Genomic DNA, 20,997 nt, shown 5'->3' with positions numbered 1-20,997 from the left:
ATTACAGGCAACATCCGCACCGAGCTAAAGGCTAGAACTGCTGTTTTCAAGGAGCGCTATGCCCTCCGACAAACCATCAAACAAGCAAAGCGTCAACACAGGATTAAGATTGAATCCTACTACACCGGCTCTGACGCTTGTCGGATGTGGCAGGGCTTGAAAACTATTACAGACTACAAAGGAAAACCCACACGTGAGCTGCCCAATAAAGTGAGCAACCGGACGAGCTAAAAGCATTTTATGCTCGCTTCAAGGAAAGCAACACTGAGGCATGTAGGAGAGCATTAGCTGTCCTAGATGACTGTGTGATAACGCTCTTGGTAGCTTAGCCGATGTGAACAAAACCTTTAAACAGGTCAACATTCACAAAGTCGCTGGGCCAGATGGATTACCAGGACGTGTACTCAAAGCATGCGCAGACCAACTGGCAAGTGTCTTCACTGACATTTTAAACATCTCCCTGGCCGAGTCTGTAATATCTACATGTTTCAAGCAGACCACCATAGTCCCCATGCCCAAGGACGCGAAGGTAACCTGCCTAAATGATTACCTCCCCTTGGCACTCACGTCGGTAGCCATGAAGTGCATTGAAAGGCTAGTCATGGCTCACATCAACAGCATCCTCCTGGACACCTTAGACCCATTCCAATTCAAATACCGCCCCAACAGATCCACAGATGATGCAATCTCAATCGCACTCTACACTGCCCTTTCTCACCTGGACAAAAGGAACACCTATGTGAGAATGCTCTTCATTGACTACAGCTCAGCGTTCAACACCATTGTGGCCACAAAGCTCATCACTAAGCTAAGGACTCTGGGACTAAACACCTCCCTCTGGATCCTGGACTTCCTGACGGGCCGTCCCCAGGTGGTAAGAGTAGGCAACAACACGTCTGCCACGCTGATCCTTAACACTAGAGCCCCTCAGGGGTGTGTACTTACTCCCCTCCTGTATTACTTGTTCACCCACAACTGTGTGGCCAAACATGACTCGAACACCATCATAAAGTTTGCTCATGACACGATAGTGGTAGGCCTGATCACGGACAACAATGAGACGGCCTATAGGGAGAAGATCATAGAACTGGGCAGTGTGGTGCCAGGACAACAACCTCTCCCTCGATGTGAGCAAGACTAAGGAGCTGCTCGTGGACTACAGGAAAAGGCGGGCCGAACAGGCCCCAATTAACATTGACGGGGCTGTAGTTGAGTGGGTGTCCACATCACCAACGAACTGTCATGGTCCAAACATACCAAGACAGTAGTGAAGAGGTCACGACAAAACCTTTTCCCCCTCAGGAGACTGAAAAGATTTGGCATGGGTCTCAAGATCCTCAAAAGGTTCTAGAGCTGCACCATCGAGAGCATCCTGACCGGTTGCATCACCGCCTGGTATGGCAACTGCTCGGCATCAGACCGTAGCCTACTACAGAGGGTAGTGCGGACAGCCCAGTATATCACTGGGGCCAAGCTTCCTGCCATCCAGGACCTATATAATAGGCGTGTCAGAGGCGTGTCAGGCCAAGTCTAGGACCAAGAGGCTCCTTCTACACCCAAGCCATAAGACTGCTGAACAATTAATAAAATCGCCATCAGACAATTTACATTGACCCCCCACCTCCTTTTTGTACACTACTGCTACTTGCTGTTTATTATCTATGCAAGTCACTTCACCCCCACCTAAATGTACAAGTTACCTAACCTGTACCCCCGCACACTGACTCTGTACCAGTGCCCCCTGTATATCACCTCAATATTGTTATTCTTATTGTGTTACTTTTCTACTTGATAAATATTTCCTTAACTCTTCTTGAACTGCACTGTTGGTCAAGGGCTTGTAAGTAAGCATTTCACTGAAAGTCTACACTTGTTGTATTCAGCGCATGTGACAAATAACATTTGGCCCAGCGTCGTCTGGGTTAGGGGTGGATTTGGCCGGCAGGGATGTTCCAGTCCCATCGCGCACTAGCGACTCCTGTAGCGGGCCAGGCACAATGCCGTCGTTCGTCATCTATCTCTGTTGAAACCAAAACTTATTGAAATGGGGTTTTGTTGGGCTTTCCGCTTCTACATGCTCTGATTGTCCACCAGAGGTCACAATGTCCTTCTTAGTTGTCCAGTCTCCAATGAGCTCAGAACTTGTTCTTCGCTCCTGTGGATAGTCAGTTTGAACCACTTACACGGACAGCTGCAGCCTGCTCATTTTCGGATGTGGTCTGCTGAGTTTATTTTCTTCACTTTGTGTTGTTTCAACCATTTCTCACATGTAGCTAACGCTCCGCGTTTCCTCATCTAGTGTTGAGGTTGAGAGTTTGTTTCTAACCATTTCTCACATGTAGCTAACGCTCCGCGTTTCCTCATCTAGTGTTGAGGTTGAGAGTTTGTTTCTAACCATTTCTCACATGTAGCTAACGCTCCGCGTTTCCTCATCTAGTGTTGAGGTTGAGAGTTTGTTTCTAACCATTTCTCACATGTAGCTAACGCTCCGCGTTTCCTCATCTAGTGTTGAGGTTGAGAGTTTGTTTCTAACCATTTCAACGTGTGGACAACGGTTTCACATCTTCTGGTATGGTATGTTAATTCTTAGTCAGTCCTTTTAAGCACTCTGGTCGAAAAGGGCGGTTCCATCACGCTGACAAGCTCTCTGACCTCATTCAGGGCGTGGCTACTTAAAGGGCAACATATCATCAAATCTAAGATCTCGTTAGAAAACTAAAATCACATTCCTGTCTTAACAAAAATATTATCTTCATTCTTGATATTTCCTACACAATGTAAAGGATGTAAACTTGACATACACAGTGTGAACTCTCTTCAAGTTACAATATTTTAGTTATATAATTGTCACAAAATAGACATTAATGTTCCATAGACCATCTCTTGTTTAGAAATATTGTCCCAGTGTTCACTTTTGGACGTTAGAGTTTTTGGGCCGCAAAATGTCTCTGTAACAAAAACATTCCAATCACCAAAAAGAGTCCCCTGCTGAATACAATTTACGATTGGCGTGAGGTGTCATAAACCCCTACATCAATCCCTCCTCCCCTCTGCGGGTGAGAGCGGTCTAGTGGACATTGATCCATTGTAACCTGATCTTTGGATCCTCACAGGAGAGTCGTGACACTTTTATTTAGCTGAAACTGTTCTTTGGCTGAAACTGTTCTACTGAAGCTGTATTTTAGCTGAAACTGTTCTTAACCGGAGTTAAAGCATCTGCTGTGTCTCCACTCATCGTTTCATCTCCCTCAGGTATGTGTGGGGCAGAGTCACGTGAGACCGAGGGAGTGTGTCCTCTCCCTGTCAGTCTATCAGAGGAGGAGAATGACCAGACACTCCTGGTTCAGATCTCAAGTGAGCCACAGAAATATCTCTATCGGTCCATAGGGGTGTGGTTCTTTACCTGAGTGCCATGTTATAACGTTGCTCTTTCTCTCCACCCTTCTCTCGCTCTCGCCTGCTCCCCCCCCGGTGTTTTTGGGAGAAGACCACGAACCCCTACAAGTACCTTCCCCGTTCCTCCAGGATCAGCCATCCCTTACTTCCATCCCTCTCCCACTCTCTACACCTCACCCTATCCCCCTCTCTTCCTCAATCCCTCCCTCCCTCTCTCCCTCAAACCCCTTTTCTACCTCTCTTTCCACAGTTGTCCTATCTACCTCACCCTCCCTCTCTTCCTCCATACCATCCCACACCCCCTCATTGTCCACAGAGAAGACGATACACCCCTCCCCTGTCTCTATCCCTGTTCCTGCACCTCTCTCAGCTCTGAGGAGCTCAACACATTTGAAGGACTGGGAGACTTCTCTGAGTCCAGAGTGGTGGGAGAGGAAGAGCCCAGAATGCAGAGAGATGCAGACGCTTCTGAAATACTCGGACAGAGACGGACAGATTGAATACTCAGCGAGAGGCCGACAGACTGCATGCACTGAGAGAAACCGACAGACTCATCTAGAATACTCTGAGAGAGAGAGACAGGCAGACTACTCAGAGAGAGACAGACGGGCAGACTACTCAGACAGAGACAGACGGGCGGACTACTCAGAGAGAGACAGACGGGCGGACTACTCAGAGAGAGACAGACGGGCGGACTACTCAGAGAGAGACAGACGGGCGGACTACTCAGAGAGAGACAGACGGGCGGACTACTCAGAGAGAGACAGACGGGCGGACTACTCCGAGGGAGGCAGACGAGCGGACTACTCCGAGGGAGGCAGACGAGCGGACTACTCCGAGGGAGGCAGACGAGCGGACTACTCCGAGGGAGGCAGACGAGCGGACTACTCCGAGGGAGGCAGACGAGCGGACTACTCCGAGGGAGGCAGACGGGCGGACTACTCCGAGGGAGGCAGACGGGCGGACTACTCCGAGGGAGGCAGACGGGCGGACTACTCCGAGGGAGGCAGACGTGCGGACTACTCCGAGGGAGGCAGACGTGCGGACTACTCCGAGGGAGGCAGACGTGCGGACTACTCCGAGGGAGGCAGACGGGCGGACTACTCCGAGGGAGGCAGACGGGCGGACTACTCCGAGGGAGGCAGACGGGCGGACTACTCCGAGGGAGGCAGACGGGCGGACTACTCCGAGGGAGGCAGACGGGCGGACTACTCCGAGGGAGGCAGACGGGCGGACTACTCCGAGGGAGGCAGACGGGCGGACTACTCCGAGGGAGGCAGACAGGCGGACTACTCCGAGGGAGGCAGACAGGCGGACTACTCCGAGGGAGGCAGACAGGCGGACTACTCCGAGGGAGGCAGACAGGCGGACTACTCCGAGGGAGGCAGACAGGCGGACTACTCCGAGGGAGGCAGACAGGCGGACTACTCTGAGGGAGAACTGGACGAAGACCAAGAACACACACATCATCACAGTGAACACACACATCATCACAGTGAACACACACATCATCACAGTGAACACACACATCAGCACAGTGAACACACACATCAGCACAGTGAACACACACACTTCGAGCAGGCCCCAGCAAGCTGGCTCAGTGTTCCACAGGTGTATCTGCTGCCGGACACACCCGCAGGTGAGAGAAGGCTTCTTGTGACAATGGATGTGTTGATTGACTGTGTTTTTCTGAGGAATACTTGGTGTTTATAGGCTGAATGATGTGTCACTCTAAAAATACTTGGTGTTGATTTGATTGTCTGGTGTGTCACTCGCAGCAAAGAGGGTTGTCGGCCCCAGCCACCTGTCCAAATACCTGAAAGTGAAGGGCCTTCACAACACAGAACCGATCATAGGTCAGTTGTGTGTGTGTGTGTGTGTGTGTGCGTGCGTGCTCCAGATCTAAGATGTTTGGTAGAATGTAGAGTGATCTCTCAGATTGTGTGTTAGGGTTTAACAGGGAACCAGGTTACAGAGATTTCCCGCCCCAAACCCACTACAGTTTCCCTGGATAAATAACTGCGAGAAACGGGTATATTAAAATAAATTATTTTTATGAACAGGATGACTTAAAATGGAACTGTTAAATGCAATGTCAAAATCCTTCTCTGCTCTGCTATCTGCATGATCAATCAATGCTCAGTGTGTGTGAGAGTATGTGCTGTTGTAAAGGCCTATTGTATTGTTTATGCTGAAACTCTACACGCAGTTTCAACCTTGAAATGCAGTTAGTAGGCCTACGGTAATAAAATAGTCTACAACTTTTGAGCTTCCAGTAGGGTAACTACTTTTATTCATTCAGAAAATGTCAGATGTGTAGCAGAGCTTCACTTAAACGAATGCCACCAAGGCAGAATGCTAAATCTGCAAGGGGAGAATAAAGTGTAGCCTACAGGCGGTTCGAAAAGTAGATTGATCTGACATGGAGGCCTACACCCCGAACACATGCGAGACAAGTGCAGAGAGAGTAGTGGGGGCTTCAGTAAGTACAGTCTTAGCTCAAGCCAACGCAAGATGCAGTCTTACCTCAAGCCAATGCAAGCACTGGATGAAATTCTAGCAGAAATGGTTGCGAGCGACACATTCTCCTACATACCATTGCAACAGTGCCAGCTCCAGGCATAAGCGGCATAAGCAGTCGCTTGGGACCCCAGGCCGCTAGGGGCCCCATCAATCAATAAAATGTATTTATAAACCCATTTTACATCAGCCAATGTCAAAGTGCTATACAGAAACCCAGACAGCAAGCAATGCAGGTGGAGAAGCACGGTGGCTAGGAAAAACTCCCTAGAAAGGCTGAAACCTAGAGAGGAACCAGGCTCTGAAGGGTGGCCAGTTCTCTTCTGGAGATTATAAGAGTACATTGCCATTAAGGCCAGATTGTTCTTTAAGATGTTGACGAACCCTCCCTCTCAAATAACATAATGTTGAGAGTTAGAATAGTAAAATACACAAGGTGCAACTTCGAAATTTGGCTGTGCATCTGTTTTTTTTTTCAGCCAGTAACTAGGTTTCCATCCAATTGGCGACAGATTTTTTTCCCATTGTATTTTAAACTTTACCAATAGTTTTGTCACAAACTGTTTGTATTTGTATTTATTAAGGATCCCAATTAGCTGTTGCCACGCAGCAGTTACTCTTCCTGGGGTCCAAACATATTAAGGCACTTACATTACATAAAAGATAAAACAGTACATCATATAACATTGTTACACCACTACATAGCCACAATACAAAATGTTTAATACCACCATAGAAGAATATTACATTGTACATTGTACACTACCGTTCAAAAGTTGGGGGTCACTTAGAAATGTCCTTGTTTTTGAAAGAAAAGCAAAGAAAAATGTCCAGTAAATAACATGAAATTGATCAGAAATACAGTGTAGACATTGTTAATGTTGTTAATAACTATTGTAGCTGGAAACGGCTGATTTTAAATGGAATATCTACATAGGTGTACAGAGGCCCATTATCAGCAACCATCACTCCTGAGTTCCGATGTTACGTTGTGTTAGCTAATCCAAGGTTATCATCTTAAAAGGCTATTTGATCATTAGAAAACCCTTATGAATTATCACAGCTGAAAACTGTTGTGCTGAATTAAGAAGCAATAAAACTGGCCTTTAGAGTAGTTGAGTATCTGGAGCATCATTATTTGTGGGTTCGATTGCAGGCTCAAAATTGCCAGAAACAAATAACTTTCTTCTGAAACTCGTCAGTCTATTCTTGTTCTGAGAAATGAAGGCTATTCCATGCGAGAAATTGCCAAGACACTGAATATCTGAAGACACAGAATGACACTTCTCATTTTGGTGGGAAATACAGGGTTACCCTGGAGATAAATGATTTATTCTAGAGATGGAATGTTTGTAAAATACCTGGAAAATGTTGTGTGTGTGTTCCAGGTCTGGGGAGTGTGGTGGAGTGTAGAGGTATATCCCAGGCTACGTTTTTCATGTGTGTGAGCTGTGCTGAGACTCTCTCCAGTACACACATCTGTGAACACATCATCAGCGCGCAACACCAGCAGTGCTACATGGTGAGTGACATCACTAGCAACTACGAAAGTGTGTGTGTGTGTGTGTGTGTGTGTGTGTGTGTGTGTGTGTGTGTGTGTGTGTGTGTGTGTGTGTGTGTGTGTGTGTGTGTGTGTGTGTGTGTAATATGTGAATGTGTTCTTAACAGTTTTCCCAGTATAGTCCTATGCGCTGTGATTGGTTGAGAGAGCAGCAGCAGCCTCCGAGTCCACAGCTCCTCAGGAAGGTTGCTTCAGCACTGTCACAACTGGAGGTGGATCTAGATGCACAGGTAAACATGGAAACCTTCGGGTTCAGGGGTCAGTGGCTGGTCAACACAGGGTCATTGAATGGTTTAGGGTGTAGATGTGGTCAAGGTTAAGGCTTATTTATACCCTACACAGAACGCAACATAAGAACTACAATTAGCTACGCAAAACAGCGATCATTTTGCGTATCTTGCATCCATAAGGTATACATTAGGCTTTAGAGTTCAGGGTTCTGGACAGGGAAAGGGTTATTTTTAAGCCTACTGTTGGTTTTTGTGGTAGTCAAGCCTCTATCCATTTGTGTAAGAAAAGACCAAACTAAAGGATTTTCTAACCACACTTGTCTGTCGATCTGTGATGCCACAGCAGACTGGAATGGGACTCATAGATCATAATGTACCTGTCTCTGTTGTGTTGCCTAGGTGATGCTGCTGGATCAGATGTGGTATAACCTTGTGCAGTCAGCTCCATTCTACGAAGGTGTGTGTGTGTGCCTATGTCTGTGTGTTGGTGGGTTTGTGCCGTGTATTTGATTGTATTGTATTTGATGATCTGCTGACTGATTTGTGTGTGTGTGTGTGTGTAGCCATGTACATGCTGCAGGAACAGAATCAGAATGCCCTGTGTCTACACACAGCAAGCAGACATCAGCTGTTTCCCCCAGTTGGTCCTGACCCAGCAACGGAGCAGGGCTTTGACCAGAACCACAGAGTGATGGATAAACTGACCATGGATCAGATTGAGCCCCATCACCTCCTGCAGACAGCAGATACAGTGGCTGGTAAACTGACTGGAGATCAGCTGGAGTCAGGCCAGTGCATACAGACCGCAGACAGACGGCCAGATAATCAGAACCCGGATCAGCCCCAGTGGAGCCAGAGCTCAGAGAGAACAGAGATGGTCCCTGAGCCAATAAGAGCCAAGACACCACATAATTCTGAGCCAATCAGAGACCAGACACCACAGAACATTGAGCCAATCAGAGCCAAGACACCAAAGAATTCTGACCCAATAAAATTCCAGACACCACAGAACACTGAGCCAAAAAGAGCCTGGATGCCACAGAACTCCTCAGAACCACATCTGGACCAAGACAACACAGGTGAGAGGAGGAGGGATGAGATTGTTTACAATTGTTCAACATGGTACTCTTACTTGGATTGGTGGCTACTGTATTGGTCAGAGTTTACAGTGATTTAAAGTATGTAATTACTGTATTGGTTAGAGCAATGGAGGTCAGTGAGGTTTCAACCTCTCTTCCTCTTCCTTCAGTCATTGTCAAACAGGAGCCTGTGGACCCCAAGGTGGAACCTCAGCTGCATCCTCATACCCAGCCTGAGGTGGACCCCTTAAAGGGTAGGAAGCATGAGTTTCTACTGACCAATGTAACAACACAGTGTGGTCAAAGACATAGTAACTTAGTTGTAATTACAAGCTGGTACTTACATAGTTCTGTTTTTGGGTTATTATGTATTTATTAACCGCTGTAGTCCTCTCCTCTGTCAGATTCCCTGGATGGACACAGAGTCCAGTTCTCCCCAGATGTACAGAACCTGGCTGGTGAGACTGAGATCGAGAGACACACACAGAATTGACTGCAATGGTGATAGAAGTAGATGATTGTATGTGTGTGTTCTCTCAGGTGTGTGTGAGGTGGAGTACCAGGGGACCGTCCTAGGACACAGCCAAGAGGTGACACGAATAGGAGGGGCCACAGAGAACTCCCTTCACCCCACCAAGAACCTGAGAGACTCAGTCAACAACAGCCTGCCTTTGGTCGGTCAGTGTCCCAGGAGTGTGTTCAGATAACAGTGTTTAGTACCTTTGTCTTTCTAACTCTGTGAGTTTGTATTCACTGTGCGTGTGTATGTGAGCGAGCCTGTGGTGTGTGCCACAGTACTGTAAGGGCTTTGTCATTCTCTCGTGTGTGTGTGTGTGTGTGTGTGTGTGTGTGTGTGTGTGTGTGTGTGTGTGTGTGTGTGTGTGTGTGTGTGTGTGTGTGTGTGTGTGTGTGTGTGTGTGTGTGTGTGTGTGTGTAGGTCTCAGTGCAATGATAGAGTGTTGCAGTGAGGGCCAGGTGTCCTTCTACCTGTGTGTGTCGTGTGGCAGCAAAATTGAAAAAACTCTACTCATCAGCCACGTCCTCAAATACAGACACCGACAGCTGTACCTGGTGAGGCACACACACGTACACACCTCTTACTCAACCATACACACACTAGATACTCACATAAATGGTGATTGTAGAACAATGACACAACTAAAAAGAAATATAATTAAAATAATCTATGTCATGGAAAGTTTGACATGTGCCTTAAGACAAAAACTTTTTTTGAAAGAAAATGTCATATATTGTACTGTTCCTACCTTATGGCATGAGTTGTTTTATTTTTTGCTTTTGTTTCTGCAATTCTGTTTTGCTGCTCTGTTTTTATATTGGAAAAGTGAAATAAAATCTAAGTTAAAAAAAATTATATAAAAATGAATATTTACGGTACACTCACGACACATCAGCTAATCTCCGCTAGTCTCTCCCCACCACGCTCAGACAATGAGGTACCCGTGGTATTTCCTTGGTGTGGTACCAGCCCGAGGGTTGGCAGAACAGTCCAGACTGATGCAGATTGCTAAGGAGGTGGAGGAGCAGAACCATGATGAGCCTGGCACGCTACAGGAGGTGATTCTGGCCCCTGCTGACTTTGACGAGATCAAACGGATGCTCTTTGATAAAGGTGAGTGATTGTTGATAGACTTCTGGGTGATCTGGGACTAGTGTGATTATCTGCATGTTGCTTCGGAACCTGTAGATTTAAATCACTCACTCACTTCTCTTCCTTTTTTTAAGGTGGTAGATCAGCTTTAATATTGTGGCTTCCATCAATGTAATTGTCTGCATAATTTCCAATCCCCAATATATATTTTTTGCATGTATAACACTTCAGCCAAAAGTTTGGACACACCTACTCATTCCAGGGTTTTATTTTTACTGTTTTCTACATTGTAGTATAATAGTGAAGACATCAACATTATGAAGTAACACATATGGAATCATGTAGTAACCAAATAAGTGTTAAACAAATCAAAATGTATTTTATATTTGAGATTCTTCAAAGTAGCCACCCTTTGCCTTGATGACAGCTTTGCAAACTCTTGGCATTCTCTCAACCAGCTTCATGAGGTAGTCACCTGGAATGCCTTTCAATTAATACGTGTCCTTCTGTAGCTCAGTTGGTAGAGCATGGCGCTTGTAACGCCAGGGTAGTGGGTTCGATTCCCGGGACCACCCATACGTAGAATGTATGCACACATGACTGTAAGTCGCTTTGGATAAAAGCGTCTGCTAAATGGCATATATTATTATATTATTATAAAAAGTACATTTGTGGAATTTGTTCCCTTCCTAATGCGTTTGAGACAATTAGTGGTGTTGTGACATGGTAGGGATGGTATACAGAAGATGGCCCTATTTGGTAAAAGACCAAGTCCATATTATGGCAAGAACAGCTCAAATAAGCAAAGAGAAACGACAGTCCGTCATTACTTTAAGACATGAAGGTCAGTCAATACTGAAAATGTCAACTTTGAAAGTTTCTTCAAGCGCAGTCGCAAAAACATCAAGCGCTATGATGAAACTGGTTCTCATGAGGACCGCCACAGGAAAGGAAGACCCAGAGTTACCTCTGCTGCAGAGAATAAGTTCATAAGAGTGTCACGAGAATTTTCAATCCCAATGATGATAACTAAACAATTATTTAAGCTTTTACCAATCCCCGAGGTTTGTAAGACCCTGGGTTTAATAATTAGGCAAAGTTCCGTAAGGCTTATTCAGAGAACGTCCCCCCCCCACACACACACACACACACACACCTACTTACACAGACACACAAACAGTAGGCGGGTTGTATCTTTCCCCATAGTCCACATTCCTCGTTTATCACTACCAAGCTGGCCGTTCCCTCCCTCACTAGATTAGAGGGACCTTGGAAGGAGCCTCTTTCTCCTGTTGTCCTTTGTTCTCTCAACTCTTACACCACTACACAGCAACACAATGGTCTAGTCACACATATTATGGAATTATGACTACTAACACATTTCATACAATTATATGATTTCAGGATGGAATCCTTTAGTCATTACTTTAAACATATAAATTCCCTTATCATGGAGTTACCAGCCTCAGAAATTGCAGCCCGAATAAATGCTTCACAGAGTTCAAGTAATAGACACATCTCAACATCAGCTGTTCAGAGGAGACTGTGTGAATCAGGCCTTCATGGTGGAATTGCTGTAAAGAAACCACTACTAAAGGACAGCAATAATAAGAAGAGACTTGCTTGGGCCAAGAAACATGAACAATGGACATTAGACCGGTGGAAAGTCCAAATTTGAGATTTTTGGTTCCAACCGCTGTGTCTTTGTGAGACACAGAGTAGGTGAACGGATGATCTCCACATGTGTGATTCCCACCATGGAGGAGGAGGTGTGATGATGTGGGGGTACCTTGCTGGTGACACTGTCGGTCTGTGTCTAAGGCACTGCATCGCAGTGTGTATATATATATATACACACTGCGATGCAGTGCCGTAGACACATATATACACACACACACGTATGTATATTTTTATATATTTATTTTACCAAACACTGAACACCAACACTTAGGCTTCTAATTCCAATTTATACATTATATATACATTTTACGGATACAGTATATTTTACATTAGTTATCTTGTTCTTTTTAGTCCCATCCTTCAGCTCCACTCAACCCCTCCCATCTATCTCTGAATACCGTCCGATTTTCTATTTACGATATCTTTTTCAACTGTGCTGTGATATTTCACAAAAGTTCTGAACCTTTCTATTCTCATAGTTTCTACAGATTGTAAATAAAATAAACATGTTATCTAAGAGTATTATTGATAGATTGACTATGACTTTTCAAATCACCCAGCAGTGCTATCTGCAGAGTTCGCTCCAGGTAAATGGTGCAATTCCTCATCCATTCCTGAAACTGTGACCAAAAACAAGCTATTTTTGGACAGTATCAAAACAAATGAACTAATGATTCTGTCTCTTCAGAGCAACATCTGCAGAACAGGGAAGGTTGTATCCCCCATATATATAATGCATTCGGAAAAGTATTCATACCCCTTGACTTTTTCCACATTTTGTTACGTTACAGCCTTATTCTAACATGGATTACATGTCTATTCACAATACAGCATAAGGTCCCGATGTTGACAGTGCATGTCAGAACAAAAACTAAGCCATGAGGTCGAAGGAATTGTCCGTAGAGCTCCAAGACAGCATTGTGTCAAGGCACATATCTGGGTATACAAAACATTTCTGCAGCAATGAAGGTCCCGAAGAACACAGTGGCCTCCATCATTCTTAAATGGAAGAAGTTTGGAACCACCAAGACTCTTCCTAGAGCTGGCCGCCAGGCCAAACTGAGCAATCGGGGGGGCAGAAGGGACTTGGTCAGGCAGGTGACCAAGAACCCGATGGCCACTCTGACAAAGTTCCAGAGTTCCTCTGTGAAAATAGGAGACCCTTCCAGAAGGACAATCATCTCTGCAGCATTCCACCAATCAGGCCTTTATGGTAGGGTGGCCTGAATGCCAAGTGTCATGTCTAGAGGAAACCTGGCACCATCCCTACGGTGAAGCATGGTGGTGGTAGCATCATGCTGTGGGGATGTTTTTCAGCGGCAGGGACTGGGAGACTAGTTGGGATCGAGGCAAAGATACTGAGAGAGCAAAGTACAAAGAGATCCTTGATGAAAACCTGCTCCAGAGCGCTCAGGTCCTCAGACTGGGGAGAAGGTCCACCTTCTAACAGAACAACTACCCCAAGCACTCAGCCAAGACAACGCAGTTGTGGCTTCAGGACAGGTCTCTGAATGTCCTTGAGTGGCCTAGCCAGAGCCTGGACTTGAACATGATTGAACATCAGTGTAATCACTGCCAAAGGTGCTTCAACAAAGTACTGAGTAAAAAGACTGAAAACTTTAAATGAATTGTTAATTAATATCACCACCGCTTTGCCCATGGAATAAGTATATTTCACAAGCCCACCTCCCCAACCGCACAATCCTTTTTCCACACAACTTCATTTAAAATTGTTAAATGGCTTTCCTGTAAACAACATATATTATATTCCTACTCTTTCAGCCAGGTAAATACTGATACTCTTTTCTTATTGTCTGCTAAGCCATTACAATTATAACTGGCTATACTTATTTGACCATTTTTACCACAAGTTTCATCTCTATTTATCATAATATATGTTTGTAAACCTCTCTCCCTCCCTCCCTCTCCAGCTGTATCCCGTTTGCAGGAGATCTGTAGAGAGCAGAACCAGACTGAACTCCTCACCATGGTCACCAGCAAACCTGAACCAATAGTGGTCAAGCAGGAGATTGTGGAGTGCCAGGTGGTCTCCCATCAGGCCTTGGGGCAATTCCTACCGCCACAGAGATGTAGGAGAAACACGGGTAAATTGAATACTATCTTACTGTTAAGCAACAGAAAATGATGATAATACTGTAATTATAAACTGGGTGGTTCGAGCCCTGAATGTTGATTGGTTGACAGCCTTGGTATATCATATCATAGCAAATATTTGTACTGTTGTAATTATGTTGGTAACCAGTTTATAAAGCAATAAGGCACTTCGGGGGTTTGTGGTATATGGCCAATATTCCACAGCTAAGGGCTGAATCCAGGCACTCTGTGTGGCGTCGTGCATAAGAACAGCCCTTAGCCGTGGTATATTGGCCATATCCCACACTTTGGGCCTTATTAAGTATATCTCTCACTCTGATCAATTAAATATAGATCTCTCTCTTTCTCCCTCCCTGCTTCTGTCTCTCAGGAAAACATTGTTCTAACGTTGAGGGGTCAGAGGTGAGGGGTCAGCAGCAGGTGAAGAAGAGAAAGGTGTCTCGCCCCCCTGAGGGTCACACTGCCCCTGTCATCTGTCTATCATCTCCTGAAGTCACCAAGTCTTCTGAAACACACACTGTTAACCAGACACACACCATCACACCCTTACCCACACAATCCAACACTAAGCCGAAACTCACATACACACACTCCGACTCTCAAACTAAACTTAAACCTTCACGCACACACCCCAAACCCAGTTCAACAGCCCCAGAATATACTAGACCCAAACTCATTCCCCATTCTGCCACCAAGCCCTCCGGTATCCCTGCCGACAGCCTGACTGTTGCCAAAGAGTCCTCTAGCAAGAAACCCACTCACACACTGTGCAAACCCACACACACACTATCCAATAGCCAGAAGCTCACTGTCAAACATTCGGACAAAATTGAGTCTCAGAAACATACTGAAAAGGCTAAACCTACTCGCACACACAGTGAACGCACACACAGAAACCGCACACACACTCGCAAACACAGTGACCTCACACACACTGACAAAGCCAAAGACGGACACAGTGACAGGACCAAACGCACACACAGTGACCGCAAACACACTAAGAGACATTCTGACCACTCACGCTCTCACACCCGCTCTAAGAGACATAATCGTAGCTCCAGCTGTTCCTCCAAAGCCTCCCCCAGAGCTAGTCCCTCTGAGCCCCCCCTGCTCTCCCCCTACTCCCCCGCTGCATTCTCCCCCACCAGAGCCACTTCTGCGGCGAGCCTAAGCCAGGTCAAACCTAGCCAACCTTCCTGCCTAGTCAACAAACAACTACCCAAACAGTCCAGCCAACCAACCAAGAGACCTCCCAACCCAACCTCAGCAGTCAGACCCCTCCAGACCCAGGCCAACCCTCCCAACAACACCTCTTACCCCCACCTGCACCCAGAAAGAACCGGACCCAGGACCCCCCCACTCGGACCCATGACCCCCCCACCCGGACCCATGACCCCCCAACACCCGGCAATCCCTCCCTGCCTCACTCCTCCACCTCCACCCCAGCCAGATCCTGTCTACGCCTCTGGGGTTAAGAAGAAGACTTCCATCGTAGACTGTGATCAATTTGTGGAATACTTTGTCTCTTTGTTGCGCTCCCCCCACTTTCCTCCTGCCCTAACCACCCCAGAGAGTGCAGAGAGCGCTGAGGCTCATACCAGGGCAACAGGCCCTAACCCTGGAGGGGAGAAGATGAGGGCTGACTCGAAAGGTCATGCCATCGCCATAGTGGCGGCATTACCCAACCCGCTAAAAAGGAAGCTATCCCTACAGGAACCCGAGGACAGAGACCCCTGGAACTACGAGAGCCGACAGTTCACTCCCAACTCCAAACCTAACCCCAACTTCAAACATAACCCTGACTCCAAACCTAACCACAACTTCCAGAACCCTAACTCCAAACCTAACCACAACTTCCAAAACCCTAACTCCAAACCTAACCCCAACTTCCAGAACCCTAACTCTAACCCCAACTTCCAGAACCCTAACTCCAACTCTAACCCCAACTTCCAGAGTTATACCCCCACTACCAATGCCACACTAGCCCAGGGGGTTTACACTGGAGGGGTTACAGTTTCTTCTAGCCCTAACCCCACTGACCCACAGCCCCCAGAGATTCTACCTGGTTACACCTACCCTGGTTACACCTATGCTGGTTACACCTACCCTGGTTACACCTACCCTGGTTCAGGTTACGCTGGAGTTGTCAGTGTTAGTCAGTTCACTTCCAACTCCCCCATTAACCCTATCCCCAGCCCCAGTAACACACAGTCACAGCCACAGGCAAGGTGGTCTGGGGGCAACTGGGGAACAGGCTACCCAGGGGCAGGCTATGTTACAACAGGTCTAGCTGGTACTTCCTACCCTGGAGCTGTCTCTTCTGGAAGTAGACCTGGCTACCCTGGAGTTCTGCTCTACCCAGAGATGGGCTACTCAGACATGGACTTCCGTGGACAGGCTTACCCTAGGTCTGGGATTGGACTCGGCTCTACTGGGACTGTTATGCCCCCAGGAAGCCTCTACTCTACCACACCATCTCCAGCCAACCCCAGCTATTTGGCATTGACCCAGCCATCACTTGACCCAGCCAGCTACTCCGCCTGGACTGCTACTGACACCGGGGTTGCCATTGAAACCAGCACAGCAGGTACTACTATTGGTGGTTGGTACCCATGGGCCAACTTCTTCCTCAGACCCCCTGCCTATTATGTTCTCCCTCAGCCAGCACGGAAGTGGGCACGCTACTGCAGCAATGTCATCAAGACCAAAAACAACCTGCCTGCTAAAGCTAAGGCTAATGCTACGGCTAATGCTACGGCTAATACTACTGCTAATGCTACCTCTCCTCGGCTACCTCATCTCCTTCGGCTAGCACTGTCACTGCAGCTACCACTTTTCTCCCTTCTGCTTCTCTTAGCGTGATGGCTAACAGCTAGCACCTCTGCTACAGATGTAGCTAAAGCTGCTTCACCTACTACTGATGTCAATGTTATGGCTACTAGGCTACTATTGCTATGCTAAGCGATGCTATGGCGATGCCTCCCCCTCCCAGCATGGAGGAAGGGTCCTGCCCTCTGTGGCCATATTAAGACAGAGACTGTCCCAGTGTTGTAATGCTGGGTGATGAGTGCTCCGTCTCTATTGCTTTACAATATCTTTGCTGTAACACTGTAATGCACTTGTCTTTTTCTACTAACACTGACTTTGCTGATAACTACTTTGTTGAGGGAAAATGTACTTGCTACAATTGCGATATGTTGTCTCACCTAGCTATTTTAAGATTAATTCACCAATGTAAGCCACTCTGGATAAGAGCCCTCACTAAATTACTAAAATGTGATGGTGTATTTGCTGTACTGTATAACTAAACTCAGCGAAAAAAGAAACATCCTCTCACTGTCAACTGCGTTTATTTTCAGCAAACTTAAATAAATATTTGTATGAACATAAGATTCAACAACTGAGACATAAACTGAACAAGTTCCACAGACACGTGACTAACATTAATGGAATAATGTGTCCCTGAACAAAGGGGAGGGGGGTCAAAATCAAAATGAACAGTCAGTATCTGGTGTGGCCACCAGCTGCATTAAGTACTGCAGTGCATCTCCTCCTCATGGACTGCACCAGATTTACCAGTTCCTGCTGTGAGAACCCCATTCTTACAAGAAAGGTACCTGCAAGTTCCCGGACATTTCTGGGGGGGGGGGGCCCTCACCCTCTGATCCGACCCACCACCTCCAAATCGATCCCGCTCCAGAGTACAGGCCTCGGTGTAACACTCATTCCTTCGACGAAAAACGTGAATCCGACCGTAACTCCTGGTGAGACCAAACCGCAACTCGTCCGTGAAGAGCACTTTTTGCCAGTCTTGTCTGGTCCAGTGACGGTGGGTTTGTGCCCCCAGGCGACGTTGTTGCTGATGATGTCTGGTGAGGACCTGTCTTACAACAGGCCTACAAGCCCTCAGTCCAGCCACTCTCAGCCTATTGCGGACAGTCTGAGCACTGATGGAGGGATTGTGCGTTCCTGGTGTAACTCGGACAGTTGTTGTTGCCACCCTGTACCTGTCCCGCAGGTATGATGTTTCGGATGTACCGATCCTGCGCAGGTGTTGTTACACGTGGTCTGCCACTGTGAGGACGATCAGTTGTCCGTCCTGTCTCCCTGTAGCGGCGTCTCACAGTACGGATATTGCAATTTATTTCCCTGGCCACATCTGCAGTCCTCAATCCTCCTTGCAGTATGCCTAAGGCACGTTCATGCAGATGAGCAGGGACCCTGTGCATTTTTCTTTTGGTGTTTTTCAGAGTCAGTAGAAAGGCCTCTTTAGTGTCCTAAGTTTCCATAAATGTGACCTTAATTGCCTACCGTCTGTAAGCTGTTAGTGTCTTAACGACCTTTCCACAGGTGCATGTTCATTCATTGTTTATGGTTCATTGAACAAGCATGGGAAACAGTGTTTAAACCCTTTACAATGGATTTGGATTATGAATTATCTTTGAAAGACAGGGTCCTGAAAAATACGTTATTTTTTTGTTGTTGCTGAGTTTACCTGTAATTTATCTTGTATGTGTGTGTCTGTTTCTACAGAGTATCTGCCACACCCTCAGTGAGGACCCCGCTGGCCTGGATTTCCTTAACGTGAGTTAGAGCTCTGCTACCCGAGCCCGGCAGGCCCCAACATTATACATTGGGTTAAGGCCGGGCACGGCCCGTTTTTTCATCAGTGTACGGGCAGGACTCGAGTATCACTAAATTGATCACTAACATTTTGAAGCTGAGCCATTTGCTCCTGTTCTGCTGCCAGTACAGTGATATCTGACTAAGATCATAACATTGTTTCAAAGTGTTTAAGAAATTAGGGAACTGACCAGAGTGTGTGTGCATGTGTTCCAGGTGAAGCACTGACTGCTGTACAATCGCTGGACATGGAGGAGACGTATACACACACACAGATTGATAAAGTAAAATTTTGTTACCGAATGTCAGTTTTAAAATGAACATTCTTGGTTTTCCTCTATTTTGTATTACTTAAAGGTAACCCTCTTGCCAGAGCTTGATCTGTCGCTGGTGGCTCAGCAGAAGTAGTTACATCCCTGTGGGAGGGGCCTAATCTTGTCAGAATAAACTCCCATCCAATCACTTGAAAGCTGTTTAGTTTCAATGACTACTGATTGTGGCATAAGAGGAGCAAACAATATTTTTTTATGTTTACTACTATTTTTTTACATTTACTTTTTTAAAGATACAAGACAGTATATTTTAATTGCAAACCAAGCGAATGTTATACTCAAGCAATGTTCACCATTTAAATAAGGCATAAAAGATTCAGTTGATGTTGTTTTCTTGAATGTGGATTATTATGTTTAATATGAATATTATTTTTGTATCTTATACGTTGGTAGCCCTTTACTCTCGTACCCGTATACAGATTTGGGGCACTAATAAGCTCCTAAATTGGAACGTAGTGGCTTTTCAGTAACATGCTATACATGACGTCAGAGTTCTGGCTGTGTGCCTCACAGCGCTGTATGGGTTTTGACTGACAGCCGTTCTGAACTTGAGCACCGTGCGCAACAAGAAGTTGCCCCTATCCCTCCCGGTAACTGGCCAACTTTTGAAATGTTTTTGTTGTCTGAGTGAGCAAAATGCTATAAATTGAGATGACTTGTATTTTGAAACATGAGAATTTGAGTATTATAATAAATACCGCTTTGATGTCATACAAGCCAAACACCTGTGTCCAAATGTGCACTTCACATTTCCAAATCATAAAACTCATGTTTACTACAGTATAAACGTTTAGCACCACCATGTTTGATGTAGTTACAAGATGACATGGCATCATACCCTTGGTTGTTCTGAACAGAAATAGCCTATGTTTGTTTATTGTGACAGAAACTAGAGGCTCCACACGCACCAAATGCACTCATGACTCCTTTCTATGCGCCCCAACATGACCATCTGTTTCTCTGAATTGCCTTGTGAAAGCCTAACACTGCAATATCCTATTTTATGACTCATTTTGGCAATAGAACGAGCTTTCAAATCATGCCCACCCTACCCACATTGCGGTTTATAATGGACTGTTTTTGGATTGTGTAAACAACAGCAGTAATTCTGTGAAGACGGGAATGCAGGGTTGTGTTCCAAATGAAACTACAAGTGTTCTTGCTCTCGTTCCTCAACGGCACAGCTAGGAGAGCTCAAAAAATACTTTCAAGTTGAAGACTTTTCTTTGAGTCATAGAAGTGCATTCAAATGATTTAGGAGATGTGTGTGGCCACTTGGAGACACCAGTTTCCTTACTCAAACCCTTTTTAGTTTTATGTTGCATATTTTCCAGGAATAGTCTTGTCATGTTACTGAATGTATCCAGAGTGTCAACAAATGCTGTGGAAAATACATTAAATGTCAAATGCACATATAATCAAGTGTAATGTTTGGAATCAGTCTGTTGGACTCACATTATCTCCAAACTTTTCCCTTTCAGTTGCTACCATGGTTATGCATATGCTTTTCATATTTCTTCTGTAAGAAACATGTACATTTAGCCCTATCCATATAAGCCAATAAAACAATTCTATGCCTCGGCCAGAAACTGTGTGTGTGCAGGGGCAGGCGGGCTCGCGCTAAAGACTCCATGGTTGTTATACATTCCAAACTTAGAAAACAACTGTTTCTGTTCTGGTGTCCTTGACCAAGAAGTGGAGTTTCATATCTTCACTTCAAACCGGCACTTTTTTTCCCCTCTCTCTCTCTTTCTTTATCTCATTACTCCTCCGTTCTCCCTCCCTTCCTGTCGCCCCCTGGCTGTTTTTATTCCGGCTGCGCAGTTCCCACCATATGCAAGCCACACACACA

The 20,997-nt window shown here is 45.9% G+C and overlaps 1 protein-coding gene across 1 annotated transcript in view; it reads left to right on the top strand.

The window, feature by feature from the left end:
* LOC118398981 (uncharacterized) overlaps positions 1 to 20,726 on the top strand; it is a 97,545-nt gene extending 76,819 nt beyond the window's left edge. Inside the window, exons 41-56 of the mRNA XM_052472369.1 lie at positions 3,253 to 3,354; positions 3,488 to 5,035; positions 5,175 to 5,252; positions 7,305 to 7,438; positions 7,585 to 7,707; positions 8,107 to 8,164; positions 8,271 to 8,786; positions 8,957 to 9,040; positions 9,191 to 9,244; positions 9,327 to 9,464; positions 9,724 to 9,857; positions 10,233 to 10,416; positions 14,007 to 14,180; positions 14,561 to 16,777; positions 18,724 to 18,774; positions 19,030 to 20,726. Of these exons, the coding sequence (XP_052328329.1) occupies positions 3,253 to 3,354; positions 3,488 to 5,035; positions 5,175 to 5,252; positions 7,305 to 7,438; positions 7,585 to 7,707; positions 8,107 to 8,164; positions 8,271 to 8,786; positions 8,957 to 9,040; positions 9,191 to 9,244; positions 9,327 to 9,464; positions 9,724 to 9,857; positions 10,233 to 10,416; positions 14,007 to 14,180; positions 14,561 to 16,777; positions 18,724 to 18,746 (5,567 nt within the window). The 3' untranslated portion in view covers positions 18,747 to 18,774; positions 19,030 to 20,726. The remainder of the gene's footprint in view (positions 1 to 3,252; positions 3,355 to 3,487; positions 5,036 to 5,174; positions 5,253 to 7,304; positions 7,439 to 7,584; positions 7,708 to 8,106; positions 8,165 to 8,270; positions 8,787 to 8,956; positions 9,041 to 9,190; positions 9,245 to 9,326; positions 9,465 to 9,723; positions 9,858 to 10,232; positions 10,417 to 14,006; positions 14,181 to 14,560; positions 16,778 to 18,723; positions 18,775 to 19,029) is intronic.
* The last annotated feature ends 271 nt before the right edge of the window (positions 20,727 to 20,997 follow it).

The sequence above is a fragment of the Oncorhynchus keta genome, chromosome 20 (genome assembly GCF_023373465.1).
Source record: "Oncorhynchus keta strain PuntledgeMale-10-30-2019 chromosome 20, Oket_V2, whole genome shotgun sequence".
Lineage (NCBI taxonomy): Eukaryota > Metazoa > Chordata > Actinopteri > Salmoniformes > Salmonidae > Oncorhynchus > Oncorhynchus keta.
The sequence above is the reverse complement of the archived record's forward strand: the minus strand, read 5'-3'. Positions and strand labels throughout refer to the sequence as shown.